Source organism: Scomber scombrus, chromosome 21 (assembly GCF_963691925.1).
Source record: "Scomber scombrus chromosome 21, fScoSco1.1, whole genome shotgun sequence".
Classification (NCBI taxonomy): Eukaryota; Metazoa; Chordata; class Actinopteri; order Scombriformes; family Scombridae; genus Scomber; species Scomber scombrus.
Window position 1 is genome coordinate 9,178,087 of NC_084990.1, and position 13,311 is coordinate 9,191,397.

At 39.5% G+C, this 13,311-nt stretch overlaps 1 protein-coding gene across 1 annotated transcript; it reads right to left on the reverse strand.

Moving 5' to 3' along the window:
- Window positions 1–1,246: 1,246 nt before the first annotated feature.
- LOC134003839 (NADPH oxidase organizer 1-like) lies at window positions 1,247–4,071 on the reverse strand. Its single transcript, XM_062443191.1, has 8 exons — window positions 3,997–4,071; window positions 3,802–3,882; window positions 3,634–3,706; window positions 3,152–3,335; window positions 2,833–3,041; window positions 2,612–2,719; window positions 2,122–2,239; window positions 1,247–1,928 (listed from the first exon to the last, which is right to left on the reverse strand). Exons 1-8 carry the CDS (start codon window positions 4,069–4,071, stop codon window positions 1,247–1,249), a joined length of 1,530 nt encoding a protein of 509 aa, XP_062299175.1.
- Between the last annotated feature and the right edge of the window lie 9,240 nt (window positions 4,072–13,311).

Sequence of the window (13,311 nt, forward strand, 5' to 3'; positions counted from 1 at the left end):
GGTTTCTCCTCACTGTGACTGGAAACAAGCTTGATGAGATTGGACTGGCTAGCAAGATTGATGATTCAATACTTAATTGCCATGTCGACATATCAATTATCCAAAATAGTGAAAGGCTCAGAGCTGAGGGAACATATAGAGTGGGTGAGAATTCTGTGCTTGTCACTACGAGCAACCCCTTTAATATTACAGTTATCTGATTCAGCATCAATATAAAATATTGAACAGTGCATCTTTAAGCTTAAAAAAATTGGTATAACAGTGATGCTGCTTCTCTTTAGCCTTCATAATGTAAATGGAAATACATGAAAAGTTCGGGCTACCCACACATAAACCCACTTGGTTCTCATCTGCCCATTAAGCACTTGTGAATGAAGGACATCTTTTAACTTCTTTTGCAAATTTGATTTTATTGAAATGTTCATTAAACTCACACATTGTGAACTTCATAATGTACTACAGGAAGGGACAACAACATATTCATACAATATTAAATAATTAGTAAGTAAGAGCTTGTTCTGGCACGATACACAGAGGTCATATCATTTTTGTCTGCTGACAGCTTGTTTACCACACCCATCATATTTATAACCTAGTTATGACAATAACCTGAATAACCTGCTGGATAAAAATATGTACAGTTCATTGAGAATCCTTTATGTATGTACATCTAGTACATGATGTACAGTATGGTAAAATACCAAAGTAGTGACATAACAAAAAGAGTACATAATAAGTCAGTTACATATAATCTTTCATCAGCCTGCAGTCATGCATTGATTTCTACATCAGAATAAAGAGTAATACACCCTTAAAATACAGTTCAGTGGAAATATTTAACCTCTTGAACTCCAATAATCATCCAATAATGGATTCAATGTTAGAAAAATTATTTTTCTACTACTATATGACAAAGTCACATACCTCTTTCTGTACCTGCTCCTTCTATTGCTTCATTGAAGCTACGTAATACTTATACTGAGCTAAATATTTAAGCCTATGATGCCATTTTTAATACTCCATTTGATCAAATTTAAAAGTGTGACATAATTCAGTGTATATCTCTCTTGTCAATCATTGGTATGACAAAAATCCAATTTTTTTAAAGCACATTTGATTGATTGACACATGTAAAGATCTGTGGAGTTAAATAGGTTAAATATTAATGTGAATGAATCAAAAAGACTATCATTAAGAATATAACCATGTACAGTATTTACGACGTAAAGTTCCAGCCTCTAACTCCCTAGCGGCTGTGGATGGTCTCCGGCTGGATCTGAAGCCGGGTCTTGGTGGCCAGAGCTGCCTTGCGGGTCATGGTGGTGCAGCGGTTTAGGATCTCCTCGGTCTTGGGTCTGGCTGGCACCCTGGGAGCGACTGAAGCAGATCTAGTGCTGTCAGTGCTAGTGTTGGAGCCGCGGCGGTCAGAGAGGCTGAGATCAGCACCGCTGCCCTCACTTTCACTGACATTAGACTGGTGTGAGGCTGCAGATCGGCCAGTGCTCCTCTGCTGCTTTGCATCATTTCTCAAACTTGAGGATGATTCACTGCCCGAGGAGAAGCTGGAGAAGCTGGATTCTGTGCTTGTGTTGCTCATGCTGCGAGCGCGGCCATCTGTGGTTGCCGCGTTCCGCTCGGCCTGGGTTGGCAGACCAGTCTGGCACCAGGTCTCAGAAAGAACATCGAGGGATCTTGATTTTTGGAGATTCCCAGGCACATCTGCCTCACCTCTGGACGGACCTGCAGAGTCTTGCGGTGGGCTATTTTCACTGTTGATGCTGGGAGGATAAGAAGACTGAAGTTCTCTGCTGGTAGCCAGGTTCAGGGTGGAGCTATGCAGCTTTCTCTGCAAGCTGTAGAGGCCTGCACGAGGGTTGTTGTATGGTTGCAGGTACATGGAGGGTATGTAACCTGCCTTGCCATTGAATCTGAAGGGAGGATAACAAGTAAAAGAGTTAGAGGTTACTTCAACCCATAAAACACAATTTAACAGTGTATAGACAACCAGTATGTCTTTGGTGTGTTATATTTGCATGCGCAGACAACAAAGAACCACTGTTTTAAACATTCCTTACTCCCTAGTCTATTTTTTTGCGGTGCAGACAGACAAGATTGGAATACCTGATGAGCCACCAGCCGTTATCAGACTTCCTCAACACCTCCACCACGGAGCCAATGGGCACAGCTACCTCGTCATCCTTCTTAGTTGAATAACTCCTCACAGCACAGTACAGGGCACCTGCAGGCCACAACCAAAGAAACAAGATCAAACAACAAGCTTAGATACAGCTAAAATCTTTCTTGGGGCATGTTTTTTTTTAAAAAGGGCAAATACACAAGTTGTATTTATAATATCACACAGTTTTGTAGATGGGAATGAGTACATGAAACTTCCAATGGTTAAAGAGCACTCCCTAGTGTTGGCATTTTGTAACAACCTGCCTTCACAGTAAGATGTTAACAATGCGTGTCTAACATGCCTTGGCACCGTTACTGCCAAATGATGCCAAATGTCAGGCACTTAAAAAGTACAGTTATCAACTAATGGTGTTTGCACATGCCTTCATGCAGATTAGAATTGAACTGTGACTACAACAAGTAAATATCATACCTCCCAACTGGAACCCGTTGTCATCATCTTCCTCTTCTTCGCATAACTCCAGGTACGGAGCAGGAAACCAAGCCAGATGCTTATCCTCATTCTCCACCAGCCACCACCCTGACAAGGAAGATGAAATATACTTTCAGCATAACAGAAGCGAGTGTGAAGTTGACTCAAAGTCCAGAGAAAAAGGTTTGTAAATGTTTTTTTTTTATTTCTATAGTACTGACCTGCAGGATCCTTGATCAAGACATCAACTTTCTCATCCAGGGCAACTTTAAATGGACGATTCTTGGTGTCCTTTGTCTCATAAGCACCCACGCAGCGATAAGTCTGGGTGACGAACGGGTGACTGACGCTGCCTGCATGCTGGCGGGTAACGCCCCCCTCTCCTCCACCTGACCCATCAGGCAAATCATCCGACAGCAGGATCATGATGCTGCGTGAAAAAAATGGTACCTTGAAAATGTTTCTTATCCAATCATCAAGAACTTCTATCAACCCCAACAGAAAGCTGACATGAGCTCCACCACAGCAAGACTGAAATACCTGTTCTTGGTGAAATCTGCCTGCAGGTCATGGTCTTTAGGCATAAAGAACTGTGTGACCTCTGAGCTCTGAGTCACGGTTTGGTCGCACTTCAGCAGCTGGTTGCAGTAACTCTCCAGGAACTTCATCCGTTGGACAGATCGCTTGGATCCTTTCTGGTTGAGGCCGCTCCTCCTGGCCTTCCCTGGAGAGAGGAGGGGAGAACATTAATGGTACAGGGGCTGTGATACAGAAGATTACATGGTAAGAACTCCATTTGTACAGCCTTTTTTCTAGAATTGGGTATAGGGCTTTAAGATAAAACACTTGCACAGCATAATTCAGACCTCACAAGATAAACAAGCTAAAAAATCATGGAAAAAATGTAGAAATATATTAAAGCTTTTCTAATACTATAGTCTTCAAGAGTAAACAATACACTGTTTTCAATATCCCAGTGGAAACAAGTTAAATCAAATAATTAGACAGTTAAATTATCTTACCACTAAATTTAGGGATCACTCTGTCTTTCTTCTGAAAAGGGTTCATGTGAGGGAACCTCTTTTTCAGCTGCCTCTGTTTTAAAAGAAACAAAAGGTGTTATTATTCTCAGTAAGCTCAAAACATCCAATAGTTAATCCATCCATCTATTTTTTTTTATTTAGACTTACATGACATTTTTTAAAATCCTGGAAGGACCTGTAAATGATCACTTCAGTCTCGTCAGACCAAAACACAGATATCATGAACATCTGTGGAGTTGAGGAAAATAATACAGGATGAGAAACAGCCCAGATCACAAAGCATCTTTAATGTAAAAAAGCAAATCAAATGAAATAAGAAAATGAACGACTGAAATCACTGACCTTGAGTTTTGGCGTGTCCCTGAAGACGGCTCCAATGATGCGAGCACTGATTACAAAGCGCTGTTCACCCGTCATTATGCGCACCTTTGTGTGTCAACTCGTAAGATAAAATAGCTTTTCTGGTATTGTAGCCGACTGAATTTTTAGAGCTGATGCCTCCGGTTAATATAGGGTTCGGGGCGGAGTCGGGGCTTAAGAAAAGAATACAAACATCTGAAGGCGTGGACTTTCTCTCTCTCTCTCTCTCTCTCTCTCTCTCTCTCTCTCTCTCTCTCTCTCTCTCTCTCTCTCTCTCTCTCTCTCTCTCTCTCTCTGTGTGTGTGTGTGTGTGTGTGTGTGTGTGTGTGTGTGTGTGTGTGTGTGTGCACGTACGTGTGTGTGTTTTGGGATCAGGTCTACAGATTTACCAGAGATGAGCTCACGTAGGGAATGCAGTAATACAGAAAGCCATGAAGAGCATGTGAGATACACCCATTCCGTTTGACAGGACACGTGCTTTAAAATATTTGAGATGAAATGGCTTTATAAATTGTTCCATTTTAGTGTATTTTGAATCAACCTTAATAGTATAGTGTAGGCTAAACATCCCTTTTCAGTATTTATTTAATTCTGCCGACTACATACGCATTTTAAATTACTTCAAAATGTCCATATTTAGACGTAAGCTGGCATCAGTGTTTCTTATCTAGTTTCTTATCAAGTCACTAACAGTAGTGTTAGTTTGTTGTCCTTTGCAGTTATTAAAAGATAACTTTGCTTTGATTTTTTTCTTTTTCTTTTTTTAGTCAAGAGCAAAATAGTGTGTGTAAAAACAGTAGCCTCAATCATTCTTAACATTTGGTGGTAGGCTACAGTAATAAGGGTCATTCAGTTAGCCTGGTTGTACACACTAATAGTGTGGCAGTTTTAACACAGAACCCATAAACACATAACCCAGTGCAAATAATTACTGGTTATAAATTTCATCAAGGTGCTTCCTCAATAAAAAAAATAATAATAAAAAGAAGAAGCATGACACCCTGGCAACACCCCAGTAGTTAATTAACAGTGATAGGGAGTAGTTTCACTACATGTAATTAAACTAGTAGTTTTAACTATGTTTTGCAGTAGTAGTTTAACTAAATTCAAACCGGCATAGTGATTTTGGTGTTGTTTTGAAAGTTGCACGAAAGCAAGGCAAAGAACTACTAAACCAACATAATCAAATCAAAAGGGAGAGAGGCAAAGCTGCAGCAGCCACTGCAGCAGAGTCAGCCAGAGCAGAGCGAGAGACAAACTGCAAGCTGCGACCAGGATGTGTCACCTGAAAGTCGAGTTAATACACAGCAAGTTCGAGTTCAACTGCATTTTTATGCAAACATTTGCACAAAAATGCAAAAAATGCTGTTTTTCACTGATTATGATCTGACCTAATAGGAGCATTTAAATAGTAAACAGTAAAGGACCCAGAATTGAGCCCTGTGGGTCCTGTGAGCCCCTGTGAGCAGCAATGATGTCAAGTATTTGCTCAATTAGACCAATCAAACCAAAAATAAGAAATGCAAACCAAAAGATTACTGTGTTGCAAAATTTTGTGTTGCAGTTTGTGTTGTTTTCTCAACTCTTGTTTAAATTGTAATTAACAGACCCAATAAACTCCATAAATAACTCAATTCCTGTGTTAGTCAAATATAAACTGAACATAATAAAAACTTTTTTGCACGTGCAATCACTTCGCATGTGTCATCTGGCAGCAATATCCTTTATCAGCAACTAGTGTGGAGAGCTTGGTGTGTGTGTGTGTGTGTGTGTGTGTGTGTGTGTGTGTGTGTGTGTGTGTGTGTGTGTGTGTGTGTGTGTGTGTGTCTGTTGAGGTTGACCAAACAGGTAAGAGGATGCACGTGTGTGGGAGGAGAACAGGTGTTTCTTCAAAGTGAGGATTGCAGGAGAGATTCAGAGTCAGTGGGGGTTATCCCAATCATTCATCAGGATGGACATGGGTGTGGAGTCTTCCTCTGAAGTGATGCCAGGTTTTTATCACTCTCATACCCATGCATGCACACACACTCACTCACGTAGCAATATGCTGTAAAAGGTCAGGACTGTCTAGCTTTGCGTAGGACCGGTGAAGATGTCAACACTTGAGTGTAAAGCCCCATTAATGTTTCCCACATTAAGCAAGAGGACTGTGCACTTGTTGGGCAATCGGTTGTTGACACAAGGGCAGGTACAGAGCAGGCATATAGAGAATTACAAGAAATGTACAGTATGTGGGCACAAATCACTTTTAAACACACAAAAACATACACATATACTTGCAAAGCTCATGCACACAACCATAGTTCAGACATACTTCCTCATAAAGCATATTCATGGCATGAGAATGGTCTCTGATATGCCTGAATGATTACAAGCACACTGATTAAAGGCCCTACATTTAATAGTCGAGATCATAACCACTCAAAAGTGTAACAATGTTTGTCCCTTATCAGCAATCCATTGTCTCGGGTCTTTATCTATGCTCCAATATCAGCTTCACCTGACCAGATTGTCATCGGGAAATGTGATTTTTATGAACTATGTGCTGTGATTGCTGGATGTCTTCAGGGCGTTTGTTGCTGATGTTCAAAACAGCAGTCATCTGTGAGTAAAGAACACTAAACCTCCAAAACACACAAAGCAAGGCCACCACAGGTCTCTCACAAAGGAGAGTTTGTTATTGTTATCACAGTTCTTCCTCCAAATAAAAATTTAATTTAAGAGGATCAGAAGGGATTAATTAAGACATGCTTGAGTTAGTCTGGTTTCAAACAAAACATCTAATACATCTTTACAGAACACCAGTAAGTACTCAATTATTCTAGTTTTCATCTGTCAAAAAATCAAAGCCAAAAATGTGTCAGTCTGTCTCTCAATACTTTCCCATTTTCACAGCCTTCCCCATGACTTCCTACTGATCTTTAAAAGCAAAGCAGCTCACAAATATACATTTTCTTTTTTCTTTTTTCTTTTTTAAGGTTTTATGATTTCCTTTAAGAGCTGGGCACTGTCGTTTTAGCAGACATAACTTAATTGATTTTTTTGGGGACTATTTTCACACGTGGATGGATACACGTGAGCAAGACAATGGTAATGCTCATGGTAATGAAATAAGTAAGTAAGTAAGTTTTGGACAATGATGCAAAAATTGTATATGACATGAAATATTATCTGTACTGAACAACAACTTAATGATGCTTTATTTATTTAATTTTTAGGATAATAGACAGACTTAAGTCATTTTGAGTGTAAGTGTGATTTAGAGTTTGTTTTTTTTTAAAGACCAACAGCAGTGAATACTCTTACATCCCAAACAATGAGAAACTGAGCATAATAGGCAATAACAAAAGAACTGTCACACAGCTCATTTGTATGTAGATATTTAGATAGACTCTTTGTACAGAACAGGCCCATAACAGTAACATCTCCTCAGAACAATGAACAATAGTTGCTGTTGAAACAATTGTTATTTCAACTTGTGGAGTCATCTGTAAAAACATGCTCTTTTATTTGTAGACATGCATTCCTCTGGCATTAATACACAGCTGCCAGGAATTTTTATGCTCACAAATAAAAACGATGTCATGAGTATTTGTGAGGATGAGCTCAGAATTTAATATCTCTGTGTAGCAAAAAATAGATAGGTTAATGTCTCAGTGTTTTTCATTAGGATTTTCCACATTGCACGCCACACAGTATCATTTAGTTTGATTCCGACTGGCTTGACAAACGCCTCTTTGTTTGGCCAACCTAGAAATGACAATAGACAATGGAAACGTGAGGGAAATATTCCAGGTGCATCTCACAGCTTTCATTTTCATCTATCTCTGCTCAGCATTTATAGGAATATGGGTAAATATCCACTGGCTGAGTAATACATTGGCACATATCACACCTGACAGATTTTTTTGAATGTTTTGAGTGTGAATCAAATTACATGTCAATCAAATCTTATATTTTTAGGTAACCTGGTTTTATCCATTTAAATTGAACAATAACTCTATTTTAATCCCAAACAAGAAGAAAGAAGGAAAAATATTCTCCTTTTCACCTTTACTGGAACGAGTAAACAAGATGTGTTTGTATGGTTTTTATCATTTTCTAATATGTATGACATGCACTTTACGAGTTACACTATAGTTTTGTTATCAGAGCAGAAGTGGGAAAACACAAAATCCACAGGTGTGGACGTGACATGCAGCACAATTTATGACCTTGCACCTGATACCCATTGCCATATTCATCAGAGTGTTAGCACAGAATCAGAACACACACGAATGTTTATGGATTGTCCGGAAACCAGAGGAAATAATAAAAACAAGCATTTATGGTCTTACACATGATGTGGGCCAAAGGTGCAAACTAAGCAATCTGTCATCAACTAAACAAACACTCATATACATACGTAGTTTGACTGTGTACTCCAGAACAACTCATCATCATCACCAGTAAAAGGCGGGACATCACAACTGCCTTACAGTTAGACAACTTTCATCATCGCTGTCCCGACTCCAGCAAACAGCAGCATCCTGCAGCAAAGTTCAAAAAGTCCACTTTTTGCAGGTTAAGATCAAAAGAAAGGATAAGGAAATGATGTTATTGTTCATAGTTTCAACAAGTCATACTTCATGGTTTTAATAAAAGATCCAAAACCAAAGGAATAAAAGAAATGTGATGAACAACAAAGAAGATAAAAATGTAGGGATGGGGGAGGATTATCTGAAAAGGCTACATTGCCTAAAAGGAGAAGAAAAGGTTAAAATCAGAGAATGCAGGTAAGGGAGGGGGAGGGTTAAGGCAAATAGGGTTAGGGGAGGAGGAAGGTCAAGACAAAGGGTAGGATAGGATAGAGTTTAAGGTTAAAGGTAAATGAGGGGGGATGGGGGGGAAGGTGGTCAGGGCAGGGTCGTATAGTATTTTGCACATGTACAGAAAAGATAAGACATCCGGTACGGATAAGATGCTGACAGTATCTAACCAGATCTAACCAGCCACCAAGACCAACACCTAGGGGCACTGCCACGGATTTTGGGCCCCATGAAAATATATCACATTGGGCCCCACCACCAGGCACAGGCCGCTCCAACCATGTGCAAATTCAAACCTTTAAAATACTGCGTGGGCTTGCAACACTTGTAGTCCAATACTAACTGTACAATATTTACCGACATTGAGCTGTGAAAATATAACACTGTGCAGACATGCATGAAAATATTCTGCATACAGAACATACTACTACATACTTCCTCCCTCCCTCCTTCTCCCTTTCTTTCCTCCCCCCTACCTTCCTCCCTTCCGTCCTTCCTTCCTTCCTTCCTTCCCTTCCTCCTTTCCTCCCTCCCTCCTTCTCTGTTTCTTTCCTCCCCCTTCCTTCCTCCCTTCCTTCCTTCCTTCCTTCCTTCCTTCCTTCCTTCCTTCCTTCCTTCCTTCCTTCCTTCCTTCCTTCCTTCCTTCCTTCCTTCCCTTCCTTCCTTCCCTTCCTCCCTTCCTCCCTCCCTCCTTCTCTGTTTCTCTACTCCCCCCTACCTTCCTTCGTCCCTTCCTTCCTTCCGTCCTTCCTTCCTTCCTTCCTTCGTTCCTTCGTTCCTTCCTTCCTTCCTTCCTTCCTTCCTTCCTTCCTTCCTTCCTTCCTTCCTTCCTTCCTTCCTTCCTTTCTCCCTCCCTCCTTCCTTCCGTCTTTCATCCCTCCTTCCTCCCTCCCTTCTTTCCTTTCCTCCCTGCCTTCCTCCCTCCTTTCCTTCCTTCCTTCCTTCCTTCCTTCCTTCCTTCCTTCCTTCCTTCCTTCCCTCCTCCCTCCTTTCCTTCCTTCTTCCTCCCTCCTTTACTTCCTTCTTCCTCCCTTCCATCCTTCCTTGTTCCTCCCTTCCTTCCATCTTCCTCCTTTCCTTCCTTCCTTCCTCCCTCCTTTCCTTCCTTCTTCCTCCCTTCCATCCTTCCTTCTTCCTCCTTTTTCTTCCTTCTTCCTCCCTTCCTTCCTTGACTCGAGGACAACAGGAGGGTTAAAATAAAGTAACATTATCATTGATAAATATTAAATGATAACAGGTAAATAAAAAAAATGAACTTATGTTCTAATAATTTTTTAGGTCCCCTGTCAGCCATGGGCCCTTAGAATGGTCCAAACTTTTCACACTCTTACTTTCACATCGAAATGTGTCATCTTTGACACTTCTCCGGGTTATAATTACTACAGCCTCTAAATGGTGTCTGTCACGCAAACGTCTGCAGGTGTGCATTTGACAGTAAACCTGCAACATAATGGAAAAGCTGCTAACTGATGCTATTTTACATATTTTTATATCATAGCATCTTCATTTAGTTATTTAGTAAACATTAATACTAATAATAACTGGGACTTCAAGAGGACGTGACTCAATGGTGCCCGGTGATTTTAATCATCCACAGAAGAGGTGGAGTTAGTAGATAAGGTTTAACGGTTGAGAAGTTTCTAACTAACTGTTATCAAGAGATGACGGAAGCTGGCCAGTAGTAAACAAACCAGTGATTGTAATTATTGAGCTACTGCTGGGAAACCAGTGCTTTGTCCACTGTAACACACACACGCACACACACACACACACACATGCACAACAACACCCACGTTTTAGACAATATTTATTTGCAGTTGTCATATCTGGTACACCCTTTAAAGGAACTTAAGTCATCAAAAACATAATAGGCAAGGCTTAACTCAACTCATTCATGTGATCCACAGTTCCTCTATATTTGATTAATATTTTTTTTTTTTTACTTCACCATTTGCACATGTATCTTTTTGTTTAAGATTCTCACAATTCTTAGTTAAACATTAATACAAAGACTCGTCTGTCAAAACAACATTTTTATGTTCCACCCATATTCTTTTATGTATGGTGTTATAAAACAAACCCTTCTAATTTTGAAGTCCTCTGTAATCCTTTATAAAACCTCGATAATAATCCAAGCCATCCATCACTGATTCCACCTTAATTTGGCTTGACAGTCCACAGACTAGCCAGTTTGTGCGTGCAAACTTTCTGTCTCTGCAGGTGTGGCTTTACATTTTTCTCTTTTTAGGCATTCAGTTTTATGTAATTCATAAACCTGCAAAGGAAATGGCAGGCTGTTAATAACTGTTTTAAAAAGATTTAAATCTGATTTCCTCTTAGAAATCAGATGTACCGCTAAAGAGTAACATGCATGATGTCACAAGAAAGATACACAGATGGTTAATGAACTAGTCACCTTTTTCTGGAGTGTACACACACACACACATCACAAGTGAAATGCTTACCTGTTATTGAGCAACTTAAACTCCAACACTATTTGAACTGAGGGTCACAGTTCGCTATCTTAAAATAACGTAACACTAGCTTTAAAAAAAAAAGAAAAGTGCATTACTTTACCTAAATATACTGTTCATATTCTGAAAATTTGTTTCAATAACTGCTTCTGAGAAAATGTCAGAAGTAAAACCAAACTTGAATATACTCTAACTAAGGTAGAGCTGAGGCTGCTGGGAAAGACATTCATTTAGGTGCTTGGTTATTAAAGTATTGGACAGATACAATTTTGATCTGATAGTCTCATTAAAGGAAAAGTCAATGAGTCACTAGAGTTATAATACTTAATGCTGAAGGGGAACAAACGTCGCACCAATCCATCAATAGTTGTGAAAAATGTTCACTCTTAAGTTACCATAAATGTCAACTTTATGGCTCTAGAAGTAAAGTCAGAGGATTGGTAGAGTCGGATTCATCCACTGGGAACCATGCTGTACAAACCTCAGTGGCAATCCATCCAATAGTGAAAATGAAATGACCAAGGTGGTAGACTAGACCTTAGAGCTATGTTGACTAAAAACTAACTAATCACTTTCCATAAAAAACGTGTCAAATTTTTTGCGGCTCATCAGTAAAACTAGACTGCTAGATTTCAGAGATTATTTCCTGACTGCAAGATTATTATCTTTTCTTCCGTCATCTTTGTCTATTGTTAGCATGCTTTTGGCAAGGCAGCAGCAGGGCACGTACCCAAAGTAAATTGTGAAATGAAACTGGTCGGTTAGCTGACAGGACTACGTGATGCAAAATAAACGTTTGATTAGTTCCCAATTTACGGACAATGGCACTCCTATTTTTTAGTAAATGCAATCTCAGATGATTTATTACAGCAGTAAAGCAGTAAAATAAATACTCCATGGACCAAATCCAAATGTTTTGTTGTAGTATATTGATCCTGATTGTTGATCATGTTGTTGTGCTGCTGCCAAGTCAGCTTTACAAGCTTACGGTTGCAGCCTGGTCCACATCATTATTTTTCAGGTGCACATGCTTTTCACCACAGTGTGTGACCAAGCCTTCATACAAATAAAAGCTAAGCTAAGTCAATCATCATCATCTGTCTGTACAGAGGATCATTCATTTATCTAACAGCATGACTCTTCTTTGCTGCCATCTTCAGGCCAGATTTTTGCCCCACTAGCAATATGTATCTTGGCTTAGTTTCTCTCTTACTCATCCATCCTGAAGTTTGTATGCTTGATTTAAGGTTTGACAGGTGTTTTTGACAGCATCACATTTTCTGCCACTGGAACATCCACATTCTTTCATGTAACCAACAACAATGTTATTAGTTATTGGAAATGACCTACATTCCAGTGTGGTACCCGTCATCAACACATGAGTACACTGACACACAGATGGGTGACAAATAAGTGGGAAAACCAGTACAGCTTGACCCTTACAGTGAGGGAATCTGGCGACACTTTGTCATTTGTGTGCACATATCATGTATACTTTTATCAATAAGTGTAACTGATATATTCACACATAAACTGCAGTTCACTTCGTTCTTTTTTACATTTTTGTTTCTCTTTTTTTATTCTTCCTTTAAGGGACTAGGACTAAAAAGACCAGAAGCCTACTGATTATCTGGCTATTTTTTTTTTTTTTTATATGTCCTTAGTACCTTATACCACAATTCTTTTTTCTGTTCCATCTTGAGTTCTTTCTTGTTTACACATCAGTTTGGTAAAACAGAATATAGCCCAAAAATGAATGAAAACAGAATGCAGTCATGTTACTTCTACACCTCATGTCTGTGAGGCTCAGTAGTGAGTATGTACAGTATGTAGGTATGTACGGTATTATGTAGGTATGTACAGTATGTATATCTGGTATGTTGTTTTTGTTCTTATAATGCACATTGTTACATTGTAGTAACTACCTATTTATTATATGTTTTCCAGACCAAATAAAGAAACCTTAACCTTAACCTTAGACTGAAGATGGGGGAAGCGTTTCATACTCCGCAGCC